The 23,139-nt window shown below is 43.8% G+C and overlaps 1 protein-coding gene across 2 annotated transcripts in view; it reads right to left on the bottom strand.

Moving 5' to 3' along the window:
- Window positions 1-22,748, bottom strand: part of PDXDC1 (pyridoxal dependent decarboxylase domain containing 1) — a 57,503-nt gene extending 34,755 nt beyond the window's left edge. Inside the window, exons 1-5 of one of the 2 annotated variants that reach the window (XM_029576437.1) lie at window positions 22,489-22,748; window positions 11,186-11,259; window positions 8,427-8,489; window positions 5,978-6,058; window positions 4,167-4,313 (exon numbers count right to left, since the gene is read on the bottom strand). In XM_029576437.1, coding sequence (XP_029432297.1) covers window positions 4,167-4,313; window positions 5,978-6,058; window positions 8,427-8,489; window positions 11,186-11,259; window positions 22,489-22,509 — 386 coding nt within the window. In that variant the 5' untranslated portion in view covers window positions 22,510-22,748. Of the gene's footprint in view, window positions 1-4,166; window positions 4,317-5,977; window positions 6,059-8,426; window positions 8,490-11,185; window positions 11,260-22,488 lie in introns of both variants that reach the window. The other variant, XM_029576436.1, reaches the window with a different exon arrangement.
- Window positions 22,749-23,139: the final 391 nt, after the last annotated feature.

The raw sequence follows: 23,139 nt of genomic DNA, 5'->3' as shown, positions 1-23,139 counted from the left end.
GGAATCTATATTCACTCCAAGAACGAATCCGTGGCACCGTTCTTGGGCAGCCGTGGACGGGATGCTGAGTTCATTTGTCTACACTAAGGAAAGAAATTATCAGGTAAGTAATTTCTCCATTTCCTAGTGTGTAGCCAGATGGACTCAGGACCAATGTGATGTACAAAAATGAAATTTCAGACCTATTAGTAAAAATTTGTAACTTATCATTAAAATCATCCATTGTACCTGAAGACTGGAGGATAGCAAATGTAACCCCAATATTTAAAAAGGGCTCCAGGGGCGATCCGGGAAACTACAGACCGGTTAGCCTGACTTCAGTGCCAGGAAAAATAGTGGAAAGTGGAAAGTGTTCTAAACATCAAAATCACAGAACATATAGAAAAACATGGTTTAATGGAACAAAGTCAGCATGGCTTTACCCAGGGCAAGTCTTGCCTCACAAATCTGCTTCACTTTTTTGAAGGAGTTAATAAACATGTGGATAAAGGTGAACCGGTAGATATAGTATACTTGGATTTTCAGAAGGCGTTTGACAAAGTTCCTCATGAGAGGCTTCTAGGAAAAGTAAAAAGTCATGGGATAGGTGGCGATGTCCTTTCGTGGATTGCAAACTGGCTAAAAGACAGGAAACAGAGAGTAGGATTAAATGGGCAATTTTCTCAGTGGAAGGGAGTGGACAGTGGAGTGCCTCAGGGATCTGTATTGGGACCCTTACTGTTCAATATATTTATAAATGATCTGGAAAGAAATACGACGAGTGAGATAATCAAATTTGCAGATGACACAAAATTGTGCAGAGTAGTTAAATCACAAGCAGATTGTGATAAATTGCAGGAAGACCTTGTGAGACTGGAAAATTGGGCATCCAAATGGCAGATGAAATTTAATGTGGAAAAGTGCAAGGTGATGCATATAGGGAAAAATAACCCATGCTATAATTACACGATGTTGGGTTCCATATTAGGTGCTACAACCCAAGAAAGAGATCTAGGTGTCATAGTGGATAACACATTGAAATCGTCGGTTCAGTGTGCTGCAGCAGTCAAAAAAGCAAACAGAATGTTGGGAATTATTAGAAAAGGAATGATGAATAAAACGGAAAATGTCATAATGCCTCTGTATCGCTCCATGGTGAGACCGCACCTTGAATACTGTGTACAATTCTGGTCGCCGCATCTCAAAAAAGATATAATTGCGATGGAGAAGGTACAGAGAAGGGCTACCAAAATGATAAGGGGAATGGAACAACTCCCCTATGAGGAAAGACTAAAGAGATTAGGACTTTTCAGCTTGGAGAAGAGACGACTGAGGGGGGATATGATAGAGGTGTTTAAAATCATGAGAGGTCTAGAACGGGTAGATGTGAATCGGTTATTTACTCTTTCAGATAGTAGAAGGACTAGGGGACACTCCATGAAGTTAGCATGGGGCACATTTAAAACTAATCGGAGAAAGTTCTTTTTTACTCAACGCACAATTAAACTCTGGAATTTGTTGCCAGAGAATGTGGTTCGTGCAGGTAGTATAGCTGTGTTTAAAAAAGGATTGGATAAGTTCTTGGAGGAGAAGTCCATTACCTGCTATTAGGTTCACTTAGAGAATAGCCACTGCCATTAGCAATGGTTACATGGAATAGACTTAGTTTTTGGGTACTTGCCAGGTTCTTATGGCCTGGATTGGCCACTGTTGGAAACAGGATGCTGGGCTTGATGGACCCTTGGTCTGACCCAGTATGGCATTTTCTTATGTTCTTCTTATGTTCTTATGTTCTTACTCCCGTGAAGTACACTGTGAAGGACAAACAGGCGGTCTGTCTTTTGCACCGGTTCTGAAACTTCTAGATACTGCACCAAAAGCCTATTGACATTCAAATGATGGAGGAGGAGGCTCAACTGTAGACACAATAATCTGACTGCCCAGGCTTCCAGGCGGTTTATGTTCCAGAGCACCTCTTCTTTGATCCAACGCCCCTGGGTTGTCAGTTCCCACCAGTGAACTCCCCACCCTCGAAGGCTCGTCTGTCATGAGGACTAGCCAATTTGGAGGGGACAGGCTTATAACCTTGCTCAGGTGAACTTCCTGTCGCCACCACTGGAGCCAAGAAAATACTTCCATCGGTAGGTGGAGGCGAATCGAATAGTCTTGAAATGGCGGGTTCCAACGTGACAACAGGGAGCATTGAAGTGCATGCATGTGAGCCCTCGACCACGGTACTACTTCCAGGGTAGACGCCATCAGACCTAGAACCTGAAGGTAGTTCTACACTCTGGGGCGCATTGTGTTTATCAACTGATGCAATTGGCACATCAACTTCCTTATCCTCGAGGATGAGAGGAAGACCTTGTCCTACTTGATGTCGAACTGGACTCCCAAATACTCTAAGAACTGGGAGGGCTTGAGATTGCATTTGTCCATGTTATCGACCCAACCAAGCTCCTGAAGCAGGGACATCACCCTGCTGGTCACCTGGAGACTCTCTTCTAACGACTTTGCCTGGATCAACCAGTCATCCAAGTAAGGGTGCACCAGGATCCCTTCCTTTCTCAGTGCCGCTGCCACGATCACCATCATTTTGGAAAATGTGCTGGGGGCAGTGGCCAGGCCAAAGGATAACACTCAGAACTGATAATGGCGGCCCAGCACCACAAAGCGTACGAAACGCTAGTGGTCTTGTCGGATTGGAATATGAAGGTAGGCCTCCGAGAGGTCCAGAGAGATTAAGAACTCTTCCGGCTGTATAGCCATTATGATGGAGCATACAGTCTCCAAGTGTAAATTAATTACCCACAGATGATGGTTGACGCTCTTGAGGTCCAGGATGAGGCAAAAGGAACCCTCCTTCTTGGGTACAATGAAATAGATGGAATAACGCCCTGTATTTTCTTGGGGTGTAGGTACTGGAATTATAGCCCTCAAATTGAGGAGCCTTATCAAGGTAGATACTTAAAGATTGCTACTTCAAACTACATACTATCAAAAAGCTCAGATCTCTGCTCTACTTCTCTGATTTTCGAACCGTTCTACAGTCTATTGTTTTTTCCAAAATAGATTACTGTAATGCGCTCCTCCTTGGCCTCCCCGCTACCTATAATCAAACCCCTACAACTCCTACAAAACGCCTCAGCACGCATCCTCACTAACTCCAAAAAGAAAGATCATATCTCTCCAACCCTCAAAGAGCTACACTGGTTACCTATCAACTCAAGAATCCTATACAAGACCTTAGTCCTCATTCACAAATCGATTATAAATGACAATACACACTGGATTAACCCACCCTTCAGACCCCACACCTCCACAAGACCCACTCGCTCCATCCACCAAGGAATGCTCCACCTCCCCTCTATCAAATCCATCAAACTCTCCTCTACCACAAAAAAAGCATTCTCCCTGGCAGGCCCCACCCTCTGGAACTCCATGCCACCGGACTTGCGTCTTGAAACCTTCACCCCTAAATTTAAAAAAAAACCCTAAAAACATGGCTGTTCCTTCAGGCCTACTCAAACTGCCCATAAACTCTTTACTTTACTCTTTCTCCCTTTTTTTCTCTCTTTCCCCTAAACCCACACTCCTATTCCAACTTAATTCCCTCCCTTGACCTCCCCAATTCCCTCCCTCTCCTGCCCTCCACTATTATATCTCATGATAGTTTAACTCTTCAATGCATTAATGATTTACAAAACAGCATTATACTATGTAACCGTTGAGTGTATTTTCTCAAATTTGTACTCCAGTCATGCTAACATCAACATGTAAATATACTCTAACTGTCCTACTAACTTCTCCCCTCTCAGTCACTAGTATGAACTCTACTTTCGTTAACACTGCAATGATTATTATCTCTACTCCCTTTAACACTGCTATTATTACAATTTGTTACTCTCATTGTTAACTCTGCATTTATAAGTTTACCGTTTCTGTGACTATTTTTTACAGTTTTATGTTCTATGTAAAGCATACGCCCGTTTCTCTGGCACTTCCACTTTGTTGCTTGTAAACCGGTACAATGTGCAAACGGTTACCGGTATATAAAAATGTTAAAATAAACATTTAGTTCAACTCTTTTCATTGTTTCCCCCGTTTAAGATGAGCTGTTGCCTTCTGAAAAGACAGGAAACAAGATACCAAGCTCACCCAGTAAAGGAGAATGTGCCACACATTACCTGAAGAGTCTGCAGAGCCAGAGGGTGGTATCTGACAGGATCCTGGTGGTCAGCTTTCTCAGCCTCTCTTTGTCCAGTATGGAAATATAAGCTGCCAGGCTGTGTCCTAACAAAGCCATATGACCCTGCTCTCCAACGCTATGGATTCTACTAATTACAAATACAAAACATCAGTGTGCAATATAAAAATCTTACAGAATCCCCCAGGAAGCCAAAATTATATTTGTCATGAAAACACAGCATTCCAAACTTATGTGCAGAAGCAGGACATCAGGAAGACCATATTCAAAAGCATTTAGCCGGCTAAGTTAGGGGTGTTCCAGGGGTGTAACTGGAAGGAGCTGAGTTAGCCAGCTAACTCCGATATTCAGAGTTAGCTGGATAACTTAGCCATCTAGGTCTGGTTGGGCCAAAGAACTGTCCTAAAGTTAGGAGGCTAACTTTAAGATAGGAGACGGTTTATCCGGTTAACTTTGCTGGCCGGATTGTTTTGGAATATGGACCTCTTTATGTCCATATGTTAGCACTGTCGGCAACCTTTCAAGTACTAGAGAGCAAAACCTTGATTTGCAAAAGATCATTAAACAGAAAGAGGAAGTACATGCCATGCCTAAATTTATATACACAGTGTCTACGTTTACTTGATGTGTGTGTATTACTTTAAAGGCAGCCCATGTCATCACTGTAAGAGACACACCTGAGCTCAAAGTAAATATTTGAGAATAGGTGCCTTGCAGGTATAACATCCAAAGTCAAGAGGTCTCCATTTCAAAGTTAAGAGCTCTTTCTATTGTTAGAAAACATAACAGCTCTTTGGTGGTCGAAACTCTAGGTTTGTTTTTTTTTACATCTGGCAAGGAGGGCAAAGGGACCAAATGCTACGTAAGCACTCTACTTCCGTTTCATTCAAGAAGCTTAATTACATCATCTTAGTCATTTACAAAACTAGATCACAGGTGCTGTGAACCAACATACATATTACATATGTAAGACATGTGGCTTTAAGGAGCCGTTTGCCAAGACGGATGCAGAGCAAACATGGAAACGTGAATGTTTGGTGCTGGCTAGATGGGAGGAGCCACAAAGCAGCTTTGGACATCTTGTCCCCGGGGGCTAGCAGACTCAGGACACAATACAAAAGGTAATGCGCCTAGACCCAGGTGTGGGAAATTTTGTGCAGTTTAATTATGTTCACTGGGGCTTGATTCTCTGGTCGAATGTGATTTTTAAGAGGTTTTTTTTTTAACACTACAGATTTTTTGAAAATGTGCTGCCATGCTTTTTATTGCTGGATTTTATATATTACGTCTGCTATTTAATGGTTTACATAATTGTATTTATATGCCAAATGCCATTTCATTTATATGTTATTGTATTTATAAGGTATCTGCTTATGTAAGCCACACTGAGCCTGAGAGGGTAATTTTAAAAGGCGCGCACGTGGATAAGCTGGAACTTGTAACTGTGTGCGCACTTTCTTGCGTATGTTTTAAAATGCACCAACCGTGCGTAAGTATGCTCCTAATTTTAAGGCGAGCACAGTTGGCACGCGTCTATCTTCCATAGGACCTTCTCGGCTTTTACACACGTATGTAAGCGGACTTGAAAATATTGCCCCACGATACAATTTTACTCACACAAGTCTTGGCCCCCGTCCTGGATGCCCCTCCCCCTTATTCCTCACATGCGCACAGGTCCAAACGTGCGTATTTTGCGGCTTTTTAAAATCCACGTGGCTCGTGCGTATGTGGACAACAAATACAAATAAATGTTTTTTTAAATAAGCAATATCAAGTCTACCGTGCATTTACCGATAGGACAGCATATCCTCCTCTTCGTCTCCATGCATGAGGTTCTGCACCAATTGAAGAATGCTCACCATGTCCTGTCCGCTGCGAGCGTGGGAGGGGGGAGAAAGAGCACATGAATTAGCCACCGGAGTGCCAGCTCGGGGAAAATAGAGTATGACAGAGAACATGAACATGCAGCAACGGACATGGCAAGGTGTTCTGGGTAGAGCTCCTTATCAGCACAGTCAGATAAAGAAACAGTATTACATAATAGCACAACTGCACTGATTAGACAATGGGTGTGGCACACTTTTCATACAGGAATTGTTAGGATTATTACTTCCTTGTTGAAGTCATCAAATAGTGAAACATGGTTGAGCCATCAGGCTGTTTTACAAAATATAAACTATTTACAAAAAGGCAAAGAAAAAGTGTTCAGGAGCCTCGACATGTCATTGGTATTTAAAATCTCTTATTCATCCAAAGAAATCTTGTACTGTGTGCCTCAATGTGTTTGTTTTTCCAAGATTTTCAAGTCTTAAAGAGACAAAAAAAATGGTCAGATCCCTTCAGTAGGGGTGGCTGGAGGGTAATTAGCACCCAGTGAAAGAATAGAAATTGGTGCCTCCCCCTTCCCAAACAACAGTTCCACCCACCTGCTGCCTCTTCAGGGATCTCTCCCTCCCACACCCAACCCCAGACAGGATCCCTACCCAATTTTCCCCAGCCAATGTGACAAGTTTAGGTTTTCACCACCCCTCGGCACTTGTCAGTGCCATCATCTTCCCACTCCCACCCTGGACACCACCAATGAAGTCTAGAGTCGCTACAAGAAGGGACAGAGCCCCGAAATACATTCTACTCCTCAGCATACACTGCCCACCCTCAGAAATTCCTCCTACTATGGATGGAGAGCGGAATTAGAACACCTTATTTCTTGCCATCCAAAAAAAAAAAAAAAGGTAAATTCTAAGGTCACCTTGATAAAATGTACCCCAAACTCCTTTTGCTTTCAGAAGTAAAACAAAACCCTACAAAAACATCACTCAGAATCTATACAGCAAATCTGCCATATGAAGAAAACAGCACCAATTTCCAGCAGTCAAACAAACATCAAAAGTCTTATCTATGAAAGAGCAGCACTACAATCCTCACCCGGAATGCAGAAACTACACGCTAGCAGAATCCCTCGCCTGCGTCACACACAGACCCTCACCAAATACAGAATAAGTGACCACAAACTAGAAAAAGAAATATTCAAACAAAAACTGAAATGGAAACCCCCAAGAAGCAAGACTCTGTGAGCAGTGCAACAATCGGAGATACATTACCTCCCGAACAGTGCAAGTGGACTGGGGACCCAGTGAGAAACTCCCAGAGCTAACATATTCCAGTCACTAAACTAAAAATACTCTCTCTTTTTACTCATTGTGATTAAGAAAATAAAATATTCCGGCATTGGCCATGGTCTCTTTTCCCCCCCTTCCCATTTTCATTTGGTTAGTGTTCTAACTCATTTTTCAAGGTCTTCTTTCCATTTTCAGTTTCTTCTCCCTGTCTTCTTCACTTCTTCTGCTACTATGCTCTCTAACATTTATCCTTCCATTTCATTCTTCTTCGTTTCTCTATTCACTCATGGCTAGATTTCATTCCTCCTTCTCCTTTTCCAGTTCTCTGTCTCAATCCTACACCTCCCTAAATCTCCCTTTTATTGACCCCTCTCAGCCCTCTGCTCCAGCTATCTCGCTCCCTTGTCCCTCCCTCCAAAGCCACCCCCACTTTATAGCTCTCTCAAACATCCCTCACATAAATCATCCCAACGTTGACTCTTTTCCTAACCAACTCCCTCCCAACCATTCCCTTTCGTTCTCACCCTCTGTAATGTTATCCCATTCCCTCATGTGCTTCCCATCACCATTTCTTTATCCTGCCCTCCTTCCAAATTTTCTTCTTTGTCTTGCATCCTCTCTCAAACTTCCCCATCTTCAGTCTTACTCCATCTCACCTCTGTCCCTTACGACCACTGTCCTTCCCAGTCCTCAATCTCCCTCTTTTCATCTCCCACTCCTGTTTTCTCCCCATCTCTTAATGTCTCGCCTACTCTCACACATTCACCATCAGCCTATTTCCCTTTTCATGATTTTCATCCACTTCTTAGACCGCCCCCCCCCCCCATTTAATCTGCTTTACTCACCTCCTCTGCTGCCTTCATCCCCTCACCTGTTGTTCACACCTCCCTGTCTTCGTTTCTCTCTTTTTTCACCCCTTCCCATTCCACTCCCCCTCACTTCTCTCCACAGCCCTGTCCATTTTCTTACCCTCTTCCCGGCCCTCCAGGTCCCATTTTTCACCCTTTTCCTCACTCGCCTCAGATCCGCTTCGGGGCAGGGCTCTTGGTATCCTCAAGCATTATCCCAGGCATTTCCTATTTTCTCACAACTCTTCTGTCTTGGCAGTCAGTGTTACCTACCTGCCTTGCAGCGGACCAGGAATATCTTTCCTTACATACTTCTGGTTTTCCTTTTCTTCTTTTCTAAATTTGGATGCAAGAATGAAATATTTTCTTGTCAAAAGTCAGAAAGCACACAATTCCCACAGTGAGTTTAGGCACAGTGCATAGTACTGCACTCTAATGACATGTCTGGAGTCTGGTAAGCAATCGAAGGAACGAGCACAGTGTCTTACAGTGAAACGCAGTACTGGGGGGCCTGGTGATACAACGCGGCACGTTGAAAGACGACAGGAGCATCCCTAGGATGTGCTACCACCGATTCTCCATGTATCTCTCACTGCCTCAGCCTACCTTAACTGCAAGCAGGGGCAGCTCAGGGCAATCTGTACTTGCCCCACCCCCAGAGCCGTGTCTGGGGGTGGGGCAATGCCTTACCCCCAGACACAGCTCAGGTCCCTTAGTGGCTGCTCTTTTCAGTGATTTGAAATGTCAAGATTCCCAGGGGAATGGCAGATAGCATCAATGATCACGTTTCTAGGATACTGGCAACCTTGCCAAACTCCAGGAACCCCACCCGCTTCTCACCCTTCTCCAGCATTTGCTCTCCTGAGGAAGTCAGAGTGATGGTTGGGGGGGGGGGGGGTCCTGTGGGTGGTGCACTCTCTCCCGGTCATGGCACACCTCATCCCTCTCTACTGCCTTCCTGTTCCCTTTTCTTCTCATTGCCCTCTTCCACCTCACTTATACCCCCTTCACATTCCTTCCTTCCTCTCCCTCCCTTCCCCTGTCTTCCCTCTATCTCACACCCATTTCCTCTTACTTACCTATGCCCCTCCTTCCCTTCTCTTTCACACTCAAGCCCTTTACTCAAATGTGGCTTAGATTTTTCTCTTGGGATATGAGTAGGGGAAAAGAAAGGGGGAGGCCGGGGTGCAAGGTTATGGGATTTAGTTATTTTGATAATAACCTTGCAGTTAACTATTACACTTTGATATAACCAGTGGGGGTGAAAATAAATATGAAAAGAAGTAATTTACGCTTCATAAATTTCTATTGGATGTACAAATGTACAATTGGTTTGAGTCTGTTGGCCAGCTTTAATAAAAACATTTACGTATTAGGAAAAAAAAAAAAAAAGAGAGATAAGAGAGCCAAGACCAAGACAAGAGGTGGGGACCCAGAACAGAACCTTGTGCAACTCCCAACTGCGAGCGGCAAAGGGTCAGAAAAAGCGTCATTGGCAAAAAAAACAGAGGAAAAACAATTAGAAAGACAGATAAGACACGACCCAGTCTAGGCCTCTTCCTGTCATTTCCAAGGAGGAGACAGTATCTAGTGCAGGCGAGTGAGATTGACTATGTCAAAAGCAGATGACAGATGTAGTGAGATTAGACGAGCAAAAGAGCCAGATAGATGAGATGATTAAATAAGAAACAAGGACAGTCGCACAGTGTGAATGGGATGAGATGCAGACTGGAACAGATCACGAGCTGAACGGGAAGAGAAAAAGTCAAGAAGCAGGTGATAAACTACTTGCTTCGGAATCAGAAACAGAAGCACAGGAAACACAAGTTACAGAAAACTGTGAAAGGAAGACTTGGATAGAGAAAGAGAGAATGAAACAACGCAACAAACAGAAGGCAGAGGAGCTGGAAAAGAATTTATTGGCCTTACGATTGTTAGTTTGAGGAATTCTTAAGTGTTTGGGTTGTACCTTGCCTTGCACGATGGATAAGGTGGGATAGAAATCTTTTAAATAGGAATGGAGGAGTAGCTTAGTGGTTAGAGCAGAGGGAAACCAGGCTTCAAGTCCCACTGTCGCTCCTTGTGACCTTAGGCAAGTCACTTTACTCTCCGTTGCCTCAGGTACACATAGATTACAAGCTCTGTCTCCATCTGCTGGTGCGGAGTCACAACCCAGGTGTCTGGACTGATCCGGGTACGTACAGGGAAAAGTTAGATAGTTGAGAAATGGTAAAAAAAAAAAAAAAAAAAAAAATTTCCAGTCAATGAAACATGAACGGCGCCTCACCCCGACAGACCGGAAACAGGTGAGGGGGTGCAGAACACAAAGTGATAATAGCAAGAGTGAGCCGCAGGCTGCAAGGATCGCAAAAGACGTGAAAAAAATGCCACCAGCTTCCTTTGGATGCAACTTGCAGCCGCTACTGCTGGCCACATCTTTGCAGAGGTATCACTTCCAGGTAGGGGTGGGTGTTGTCCATGGGCGATCTGGCGGAGGACAAACTGTCAATGCAAAGCGCCTGAATCCGGTAGTAAGAAGCACAAGGAGGACAAGGCTTAAAAAAAAAAACCCAACCCAAAAACGTGCCAGCCACTAAAATTATCTAAACCAGAAATCCTATTCAATGTAGAACCTTTACTAAAGCAAAAGGGTCTGTTATAGTCAGAGCCTTTCGTTTTGCATTAAAAATGTAACTCAGCAGAAGCACTGGAAAGAAACCTGCAGCCTGCTCAGCTGTGCCAAAGTAGGAGCAGCCGTGTGGTTAGAACAATGGGCTGCAAACCGGGGAAGCCAGCGTTCAAATCCTGCTTCTCCCACTGACATTCCTAATGACCTTGGGCAAGTCACTTTGTCTCCCATTGCCACAAATACCCATTCAGATTGTAAGCCCTTTGAGGCAAGGACTTGCTGTGCATTAAAAATTTGGTAGACTGCCTGGAGCTAAAACCGGAAAAGCACTTTAGAAATGCAAATATTTATATTTAACACTAAAATACATTCACGTTCCATTTCCCAATCCTGGAACACACACCTTTGATTGTCTTCCAGCATCCTCATGGCCTCGTTAAGATTCTTTCCCATTTCTGCTAAGGTTGGGTCGACCATCTGAAAAATCAAACAGGATCGTCAGAACCATGAACATGCCGAGATTTTGTAGCATTTTTCATCTAAGACCTGATCAGGATCTGCTGAATTTCAGTAGAATAAATCCTAGGATTACGGTTGGTCTTCCCATGACATTTGAACCCAATGATCATGCCTCCAGATGCTCAAACTGAACCACCACATAAGCACTTTTCAGACCTTTTGAAAAATGCTAAAAAGCAATGAACCCATGCAAGAGTAATTCCCCAACCCCACAATGCTTGCTGAGAAATATTATGTCAAATAATTTGTTTAAAAAAAAAAAATGCATGTCAAGTCAGCATTTCAGCCAAAGATTGGCCACCTTGAAATGCCTTTCATGGGTGTACATTGCTAGAATAAAAATAAGATTTAGTCTTTACAGGAAAATATTCATTTCCAGGTCATAATGTTCTTGGTCATCCCCATTTCTTCGCTCACGGCTGGGCTTGGAACTAGGCAGGATGAAGGAAGTCGCAGGGGTTGGAAGAAAACGGCCTTCTCGCATAAGGGCTGAACAGTCAATAGTATATTTTTGTAAAGCACTAAAATAACCACATAGTGTCATCGACACTTCCTAGATATTAAACTGTGAGCTATCTCCAAAGAGAGCCCAAGCTGATTTATTCTGATTTTTAGCCATGGACTCTTTGAAAGGACACTCCAGCTTTCTTCATGACTAAAGCATCTTCCTAGATCTTGGCACTATAGACTTTTAGGCTGGGAATTTACTAGAGTAGAGATTCCTGTGATAATCTCAAATCCCACGCTCTGCTTCAAGTTCATGTAGAGCTTGTGCAACATGGGGTCAAGTGAGAACTGCCCAAGGGGAAAGAGGGAGCCTGAACCACTGGCTTTCAGTCCCCCCCCCCCCTTGTTGTCTTCAGGCTGAGCTAAACCAGGGATACCAACCCCTTGCTCCACCTGAGGGATGGCCCACGAAGATGCCCAACACCTCAGAGAGCCAACTTTACTAACAAGACAGAGAAATACGGTGGGACTGCAGGTGGCACTCTCGGTTAAGCAGCAGTGTCAGAAAAGTGTTTGTTCTTTGCCTCCATCTGCCGGTGGGGATGCAAGACCCCCCCCCCCCCCCCTTGTCTGGACTGATCTGGGGTATGAGCAGGAAGGGGTGGAATAGCACCAATGAAAATCACTTACTATAATCTAACTACTAAAGTAAATTGTATACAGAACTAAAATTTGAGATCATTCTCCCCACCCCAACTTTGACTCACTTAGTAACTTATCTGGGCCCTAAGCTTTCATTTGGCACCTCTTTTGTGAAAGTCCATCCATCCCTCTAGGTGCTGTCTGAGGGACTGGGACTTATATTTACAGCCTCTGCATAATAAATGTGGACAAGTGCAAAGTGATGCATATAGGGGAAAATAACCCATGCAGTAGTTATACAATGTCAGGTTCCATATTAGGAGCTACCACCCAGGAAAGAGATCTAGGCGTCATAGTGGAGAATACACTGAAATTGTCGGCTCAGTGTCCTGTGGCGGTCAAAAAAGCAATGTTAGAAATTATTAGGAAGGAAATGGCAAATAAAACCGAGAAAGTCATAATGCCTCTGTATCGCTGCATGGTGGTGAGTCCACACCTAGAGGACTGTGTGCAGTTCTGGTTTCCGCATCTCAAAAAAGATATAGTTGCACTGGAGAAGATACAGAGAAGGGCAACCAAAATGATAAAGGGGATGGAACAACTCCCCTATGAGGAAAGGCTTAAGAGGTTAGGACTTTTCAGCTTGGAGAATAGATGTCTGAGGGGGGATATGATAACGGTCTTTAAAATCATGAAAGGTCTAGAATGGGTAGATGTGAATCAGTTATTTATACTTTTGGATAATAGAAAGACTAGGGGGCATTCCATGAACTTAGCAAGCAGCACATTTAAAACTAATCGGAGAAAATTCTTTCAGTCAACGCACAATTAGTTCTGGAATTTGTTGCCAGAGGATGTGGTTAGTGCAGTTAGTGTAGAGGGGTTTAAAAAAGGTTTGGATAAGTTCTTGGAGGAGAAGTCCATTAACTGCTATTAATCAAGTTTACTTAGGGAATAGCCACTGCTCTTAACTGCATCAGTAGCATGGGATCTTCTTGGTGTTTGGGTAATTGCCAGGTTCTTGTGGCCTGGATTGGCCACTGTTAGAAACAGGATGCTGGGCTTGATTTTCCCTTGGTCTGACCCAGTATGGCAATTTCTTATGTTCTTAAACATACACTTCCAATTAAGTCAGAAACACATTTTAAAAAAGGTCCAAAACGAATGCAGCCCATGGACATCAGAGCATTTAACCTACTGTGCAAACAATTTACAAATTCAGGTCTATAGTCCTTTATCGTAGCAATCCGAACGACAGATGCTTGGGAGCAAAGGCGAGAGGAACCCCATTTTCAGCTGGCAGTCTAAACGTAGGCTGGGCATATCACTAGAGGTTACTTTTGGGGCAGGCTGTTCAGATTCGGCGAGGTTTCAGCGAGGTTCCAGCTAACTGGGCCTGATCAAGGGATTTCTTCCAGTTATTGTCTCAGGGCCAGGAAACAAAATGTTTACCTGTCGGACACACCTAGTTTGGGTTTCCTGGTATGTTTTACCTTCCAAAACACATTTTCCATATTGGGGGCTGAAGTGTGGCAGTAGTGCCCTCTCCCCCACCCTACCTACTGCAATCAAACTGAAAATGGTTCCCTTAACCCAGAACTATTCTCTCTCAAACACCACCAGTGGACCAGCTCCACTTCTATACTGGCAGCAGACTGCACTGGCTCTTAAAAGGAATGCAACACATCATGTTTTACCAGCCTATGACAACCTGATCCGGGTGTACGGTGACGCGTTATGCAGCTCTTTTCTTGGTGGTTTTAGTAAGTAACACCAGGATATTCCTGGGTGTGTTTATTGCACAAATTCAAAACAACTAAGATATATTTCACAATAAAAACTATTTCAGTTATGAGGTTGACACCTATGGATATAAACAGGAATTAGAACAGGTTTCTAAAACCCAACAATGTTGGATTTCCAGGACTGAAAAAGTCGCTAACAAGGTCAACAAGTTCTCTTTTTTTTTTTTTACCACTCATTTCCAAGCACTCTGGGGTTTGAGATTCTCATTGGTAAAATGTAGGACTACAGGGGGTTAAAAAAATAAAGTCAAGAGCTGTGGTTTCTGCAGGGAACATGTCCTCAGGAAATCAGATAAGAATAAGGACAGCAGCTACAGACTTTCCTTACATTTGTAATACAATGTGTGACCTAATTCCTGCTTCTTTTGTTTCCAACTTAGATTTCATTGATCCAAGTACTAGTGACAAAACACGCATAAAGAGGACATAAATTGTACCACCACTTAATTCCCACTTCTAATCAGGGCATTGGCCTGAAGGCAGAGTGTACTGGATCCCCATCAGAAACCCCACCTCGCCCGCAGACCAGACGGAGTTTATCGGATCACCATCATCAACCTGGCCTTTAACCAGGGACTTCACCTATGGGCGAGATTTGTTTGGTGGTTATCAAAAATCCCCACTTCTAATCAGGGCATTTACCTGCAGATGGATCACCATCACCCACAAAATACATTGGGGTGAAAATAAGGACGCCCAAGGTGTGAGGAAATGCCCCTCCCCATTGTTATCACTGCTTATGTCAAATCTTTTAACATTTACTGTTATATCTGTTTAATATTTTGTTAAACAAGCAAAAAGTGCAACACCAAGCTAAAAAAAAAAAAAAAAAAAGACTAAAAGCTGTAATGCAGCTTGCACATCAGATCCAGGTAATTTTCAGTAACATCCACAGTGATGAGCAGCTCTAATTAAATGAAAACACAAAATGACTCTCTTGCGATTAGATGACAAGTTGCAACTTGCATATGCCTTCTCCTTATCAACACACAGACGGCACAGGATCGGGTACGGAGAGAGGCCCCCCCCCCAATCCCCCTCCTCACAGCAAGTACCAGCGGAGTTTACATGGAGACCGTTTTAATTTGCTTAAACATATTTGCTGCTCTGATAACCAAGACTACACTTTGTCAAGCCACTGGAGAATTGGATACAAGAAATTCTCTCTCTCTATTTTTCTTCCAGATACTGGTGTGTATGGCTGTTTGGCCATGTTCATTGCTCATCTGCTCCATATACTAAGTCAAAACTCCCTTTTCTTTCTATGCACAATGACCGGAGAACAGAAAGCTCAGGGTAATGTTCCCCAAACGTTAGCACAGCCACTGTTGAATGATGTCAGATACGGATTATGGCAAGAATCCATGCCAAGTTCTAGATTCCAGTTTTGCTGAGCAGTCACACAGATTTTATTTTGGCCTGGCAGGTTCCTCCTACTGCTTCTTTAGGACTTCCTGTTCAATTGGGACTTAGCTTCCTCTGAGGCTACACAATCCCATAAATCCCAGGTTTCCCGTCTCACGTATCCTAGCCACTGCAGCACTAATCCTTGGCCAGGGACATAGATCCGAGCTCCCTAGGAGCCTGGCACGTGAGCACCTCAGATCTAGCCCACCAATGTCAGGGTGATGCCTGGAACTTTCCCCAAGGAGAGACCCGAGTGCTTCCCTGCGGCATCCCCCAGCCCAAGGAGCAGACACCAGGCTTGGGAATCAACCCTATTTCTCTTGCACTGCCACCGAGCTGTCATGCTTGGCTCCTATAAAAGGGAATGCAATCGGTAAACTCGGCAAACGTGAGCTGCACACCATCCAAAGGTAACTGAATGATCACAGTATCACATAGAAGGCTTTTAGCACCAAAGCTACATTGTAAAGCAACAACTCAGCTTGTCTATAGTTAAAATGAGAAGTGGCTAGTGATATTGGACAGATGGCTGACATCAGCAGGCTGTTACTCCTTTTCTGAAGATGGCAACGTCAGAGAATGTACATCCTGAGCCTCAGATCTCATTCTGTGCGTGTAGTAAGCAAGTGTCCAGCACAATAATAGTGGTGTCCTACAAAGCTATCTGGGCTGTACATGGGGCACTCATGAAGCAAGGAAGCGTTGGGCATAGGTTGGAAAAGCGACACATCTGCCACAGTTTTGTTTTAATCCAAGTTCCCCATCACGGAGTCCATTTCTTTAAAGATTTTTATAGCAGGTAAAAAGTTAACTTCCATCATGTTCAAAAGAGAATTAAAAAAACATTTCTCCGTTATATTACGGACGTAACATTCCCACTTCTCAATGACGTGAAGCTCTTTCAAGAAATGAAACGGAGAATAAACTGCGTCCAATTCAACATAATCTGTGTTATGAAGGACCGATCTGCATTGGAGCTCTATTAGATGCTGCCCCAACAGCAACCTCCAACACCAAAGGACATCTACCAAAAACAAGGCAACCATGTGGCTGCTCAGCCTACAGAAATACAGATATATACCTCTAATCCTGGATTTGGAGCAGTAAATAAGCCAGCAGCAGCAGCATGGCTTCTGTGGCTGGGGAAAAAGAAGCCACAGCCGTTGCACAGCGGTGACACTCAGTAGCCAGAATCAGGAAGCAAGCGCTTGGGATGGAGTTCCATGGTGTGCAAGGCCTGGCCAAGAACTGTGGATGTATTGGGTGGATTACAGTGACAAGAGGAAGGACCATGGCTTCCCTTTAAAAAAAAAAAAAAAAAGGGGGGGGCATGGAAAAAGAAAACACTCTTTAGATGCTGCCCTAACATAAGCAAAACACTTTGAAAGCAATGCACTATTCTGATAGTTACGGATTTCAGCAGCATAAATAAGAACATCACAGAAAACAGTAACAAACGCTGCTTCCAGCAACCTATGCAACATCCACAATCCCAGGCCCGGTCACTAAGTGTGCTGTAATACAGTTTTAAATGACAAGACGGCACCCTCCTCCTCCTCATTAACGGGCTAATTTATAAAGCTCGGCGAACGCCCAAATGGGGAGACATGCAGGTGGCCGGGCTGTGGTACGCGCACAACACTTTTTTTTTCAAAATAGGGGCGGGGAGGACCAGGACAGCGCGTGCCAGCAACCAGCCGGCACGCACAACTTACTGCTGCTCCGTAGAGCAGGTAAGTTGCAAAAAAAAAAAAGGGTAGTTAGGTGGGTTTTAGGGGTCGTGGAGGAGAGGGGAAAAGGCAGGCAGGGTAGGTAGGGATTTTAGTAAGTTCCCTCCCGGGCCAGTATCGCTGGCCCAGGGAACAGGGGAAAGGCCCGATTGCATCGCCGCGCACTTTTAACAAAATCCCCCTCCTTGAGCGTGCGAGTCGGTACTCGCACGCCCGATATAAACTCAGGAACCACGCACCCATGGATGCCCACGCGTTTCTTTTAAAATCTAAGCTTTTTATCCCCCATAGACACAGAATAGGAGAAAAGCCTCAGTAAATCAGGCCCCTAAATGATGTGTTCAAGAGACAGAAAGACAGGCATCAGAAAAAAAAACAAAACATCTTCCTATATCAGGTTCCAGTCCATATTTGTTTTATTATCCTCATTTATTCTATGCTCTATAACTGAGCTGTGATCGTTCATTTAAGTAAGAGTGTTTTCACAGCATGAAAGAGCTGGTCCACTTCTTACCTCCTCCACAAACCAACAACAACAAATGAAAACGAGGACTGGCCTACAATATTTAGAAAAGTCTGGAGATTAGTTGGGATTTTGCTGACAATTTATGAAATTCAGATTTAGACTGTAAGACAAGACATTCTACTAAACTATTAGACTCGGAAACCAATGGAAAACAATTTAGCAAAGCTAGTACTTAATTAGCCAAACCAGCCTCAGGCAGAATGCAGTAGACTGGGATAGCACAAAACCTAGGCAGGAGCTGTCTCTGGAACTGCTCTAACCTTTGCTTCTAACTTTTTTTTTTTTATTTCGCAAGATCAATTAAAGCACATCCGTCAACTGTTTCTCACATTTACTGAGAGAAAATGGGAATGAACAAGCTACAGAGGGCTTGTCTGCAAAAGAAGATTATAGTCCAGATCTAAGCCCACTTTTGCTTCTTTTAAAATAAGTTTTTCCCACTCACCACATTTATTGCTTGGACCAAATTAGTGCTAGCTTAAAACTGCACAAGAAAATGACTCAAACTGATTTTTATTTGAGAACTATTTTATTTCAATGGAAATTACATGAACTGTGAATCTCGAGCAAACGCAAAATAAATTATGCTAGAGTACTAAGCACAATGTTATAGGTTTTTTGCCATATTTTTACCCAGTCTTAAAATCTAGCATTTGGTCTCCAGAATTAGCATGGGATAAAATTGTTTTTTTTTTACATAAAAGTTCCAGTTTCTTTTTGTTTTAGAAAGAGTCAAAACATTTATGTTTTTATTCTGATAACTTCATGCACCTCTACATACTACAAACCTATGAAGAACAGTACCTAGTATGCTGCATGGCATACGTGGACTAGGAGGCTCTCCATGAAGTTAGCAAGTAGCACATTTAAAACTAATTGGCGAAACTTCTTTCACTCAATGCACAATTAAGCTCTGGAATTTGTTGCCAGCGGATGTGGTTAGTGCAGTTAGTGTAGCTGGTTTAAAAAAGGTTTGGATAAGTTCTTGGAGAAGAAGTCCATTAATTACTATTAAGCAAGTTGACTTAGGGAATGGCCTCTGCTACTACTGGCATCAGTAGCATGGGATCTTCTTACTATTTGGGTACTTGCCAGCTTCTTATAGCCTGGTTTGGCCACTGTTGGAAATAAGATGCTGGGCTTGATTTTCCCTTGGTCTGACCCAGTATGGCAATTTCTTGTGTTCTTATAGAAACAAAGAAATCAACACCATGGATAGGTTACATGAGGACTGACATCCTGTTCTCCTCAGAAAAAATCCTGTTACAGGTAAGCAACTCTGCTTTCTTCAAGTACAAGCAAGATAGCAGCCCTCGCGATTGGAATCCTTAGTTACAGGCAGTCCCAATGAAAAATGGGGAAACAATAGGCACAACAATATTTTTGTTGGAAACTAGCCTTTTTTTTTTCCATTTTAGACCTAACCTAAAGGGACAGCCTGGAACAAAATCAACAAGCCTTATGAGAGAAAGGAGTTGGGTTGCACACCTTAAACTCCACAGGACAGACTGGCCAAACCTACGGTCATGCTGGCCATCCTCATCCAAACAGTAATGAGATATGAATGAACGGAGAGAACTCCATGGCGCAGCTGTGCAGATCTTCTCCATACAGACTAGCTGCAGGTGGGCCAGTAGCACTGCCAAGGCTCAGACAGAGTGAGCCTTGTCATGACCCACAAGATTCAAGCCTGCCTGGGTATAACAAAAGAAGAGGCAATCTATAACACAATTGGAGTCTAACAATGGCTATCCCCAGTTTGCTGATATAAAAAGAAACAAAAAGTTGGATGGACTTTCTATTGGATTACGTCCGCTCCAGGTAGAAAGCCAAAGCTTCTTTTGCAGTCAAAACTATGCAGTGCTTGTTCACTCTGGTGAATATGTGGCATAGGAAAGAAAGACAATTGACTGGATAAGAAGGAATTCCAACAACACCTTAGGCAAGAACTTCAGGTGGGTGCACAAGACCCTCCCCCCCGTCGTGAAAAACCCTGCTATAAGGTTGCTAAGTTACTACAGCCTGAAGCTCACTGACTGCCACCAAAAATATGACCTTCCAGGTACTTCAGGTCCAGGAGTGCAGCAGTAACTCAAAGGGAACTTTCGTCACTGGACCAGAACAACGTTGTGGTCCCAAGACATAGTGGGTTCAGGTGAAGTAGGCCCCACATAAATCGGACAACTAAAGGCTATATGGAAATAGGTTTACCTTCTATGTGGTGATGGTAGGCACCAACTGCACTAAGATGATTGCTTACCGAGTTGGTCTTAAGGCCAGACTTGGATTGATGTAGAAGGTAATCAAGAAGTTTTTGCGTGGCACAGGAGACAAGATTTAGGACCTTATGCTCAAATCACAAAGCAGCCTCCTCCACTTAAATCCATAGGACTTTCTAGTGGAATCCTTTTTTGAAGCCAACAGAACTCAGGACACATCCTCAGACAGATCAAGGAATTGCAGAGTCAACCTCTCAACATCCAGGCAGTAAGCACTAGGGACCTGATGTTGGGATGGCACAACCTGCCCCGATCCTGAGTGATGAGGTCTGGAGATAGGTGTGATAGGTTTTCTGATGATCATCTCCCTGAGAAGTGGGAGCCAGATCGGCTGGCCAAAAGGGGGCTAGGAGCATCATAGTTCCCCGGTCTCTTGAGCTTCCGCAGAGTCTTCACAACTGGCAGAATCGGAGGAACTCTGCTTTGAAGTATCATAAAAGGTGAAATATAAATTTAAAATACATTTATAATGTGGCTGTTTAGCTCACATGAATAATGATTTTTAAATTTTACTTTTTTTGTGACCCCTCATTTAAGATTGACTGTTTTCACAGCAGAGCAAGAGGATATGCAAGATATCAAATTTAGGGAACCACTCAAAATAAGATTTAAAAAAGAAGATGTTTTGATATTTAAACAGAAAAGGTTTGTAAAAGTATCCTAATGTTCTGTTAGAATATAGACAGCAGTGGTGCTTGTTTTTTATGTTTATTTTTGGCATCTTCAATAATTGCTGAATAACTTTTCTGGGCTGGCCAGTACTTCACCTCATAGGGTAAAAGTTTATAAATTTCTATCCTGCAAAATTCCTGAGCTGTGTAAATGGACGAGTAAGGGATACCGCTTCCATGCACAAACATTTCAAGTGGTCTGAAAAGGATCTTTGTGCTGGTTCAGGGGATATTCAGCTCCATCCCCTGTGGAGATTTGCTCATGTGTATTATTTTTGTCCAAATCTCCCAATTTTGCAAAATACAGACCACGATTCTAATGTTTTCCCACTTTATAATTACCCACATTCCAGTCCTCATCTGCCCAAGTCTCGCTGCATTTCATCCACTCTCTCTGTTCTGGCCACTGAGAACAGCACTCCAACTGAACAGAGTAAATTGTACAGAAACCATATCATAAATAATTTTACTCCTGAGGGGTAATGGATGCTTAGCCCTGGGTAAATGAATACTACTGTGACAAAGATGTAGAAGTAATGTTTACATAACACATTACCTAACAGAAACTCTCTTGCATTTTATTTACTCACTTAAACTGAAAAATATATAAGAATGAAACATAGCAACTCCAGTAAGTAATTGACAAAGTGTATGAACTAAGTTCTTATTTCATGACACAAAATATTATGAAGATTACAAGATTTAAAACAATATTACCACAAGATTTGCTTTTTGCAAAACAGTAACTAGTGATGTTAAGAAAGCCAAGCAAAATCGAAAGTATTTGCTGACCAAACTATTAATTCAGTTAACTTGATCTCCTGACCAGTGCAGAAGGCCCTGCATCTGAGGCCTTATTGATTTATATAGAAAAACGTTGCTGCAGCTAAAATGCTGCTACATGAAGTCATGAAAATGTTGTAGACAGGAGCAAGCCCCGAGATCGGGTTGGGCCGTCTCTCTGGCACTGATCTGAGCTCCATGAATACTAAGGTAGCCGAATAGTTCAATCCATCCTACAGTGATAGAATGTTTGCGATAGGAAAAGAATTTTTGCAATAAAACAAAAGCCACACACTGGGGAGTTTTTCTTTCATTAGGAACATGGGATTTCCCTCCTATGAAAAATATTATGATACCAAAAAGTTTCACTAAACCACTGTAATCGAAAGGGAAGTTAAAACATCCTCCACCTAAACCTAAGCACTTAACCTCACTGACATATGCTCTGACACACTAAGGAAAGGTAATAAAGTAACCAGACTTCCAAACCCAATCACAACTTGTTTTCGTTTTGTTTGTTGTTGCTTTTCTCTAAATGTTTACGTCTATGTATGGGCTGAAAAGGACACCAAATATTTAAGCTGCAAGCAGAGCTTTTAAAAATCGCAAACTCCGGAAAGCTCAAGGGTGGACCTGTCCTTTCCCTCACCCAGCCCGAAGCAAAGCTTGGATTAATCAGTTGTGTGTAAATGGCCAAGTGGAGGAAGAGGAAGGGAAAGGCAAGATCGTCCCCCTCGCCCTTTTCCAGTAGGAGCCTTACAGCCAGCGCCAGCTTCACTTGCTGAAGGCAGGCGCCTGGGCACAGCCACGACTTGACCCGCGAGGACGGAAGAACGGAGGCCAGCCCGATGCTATGGAGACAGAGCCGGGGGAGGGAACCCGCAGGGGCTCACGCACCTTCTCATAGGGTCTCTCCATGTCAGCGGGAAGGGGCGTCCGAGGCAGCTGAGGAGCCGGGCGCGGGGAGCGGAGTCAGGGAGGCGAAAGAGGCAGCCCGGACTCCCACGGACACCAGCGCAGCGCACCCGGAGCAGGATTTTCCGCCTCTCGCTCCCTCCTCCTCAGCTCCGTTTCCACGCTGGCAGCGCTGACGTTTACCAGTTGGCTGAGCCCAGCGAGCACTCGCTCGCTCGCGCGCGCCTGAGACTGGGCCCGCCGAGCCACCGTAGCGGGCTGGCTTTGACGTCACAGGCGGCTTGGGTAACCGGCGCATGCGTGGCCTCTACTCGCCCTCCCCCTCCCCTTTTCCGGCACTAATAGGCTGGTGTTAGCCGCCGCTCCGTCGCTTACAAGAATACAAAGTTGTTGTGGTGGTCTGAGGGCCCGCCTTCCAGCTGAGTGTCGTGTGGTTTTAACGCGGTTATTCTCCGTATTTTACTCAAGGGGGGTTTAAATATATATTTTTTTTAGGAGAGCGGGCGGAGTGCTAGGTTGCCAGCTATGGAAACCAAGATCTCGTGTGTATCCCATAAGAGCAGCTACGAGCTGTGGAGCACACAGGCAGGTTTTCCTTACAGCAGAGCTTCTCAGCCTTTCTTATATCGGGGG

This window comes from Rhinatrema bivittatum, chromosome 14 (genome assembly GCF_901001135.1).
Source record: "Rhinatrema bivittatum chromosome 14, aRhiBiv1.1, whole genome shotgun sequence".
NCBI classification, from domain to species: Eukaryota; Metazoa; Chordata; class Amphibia; order Gymnophiona; family Rhinatrematidae; genus Rhinatrema; species Rhinatrema bivittatum.
Note: the sequence above shows the minus strand (reverse complement) of the source record. Positions and strands in the feature narration are given on the sequence as shown.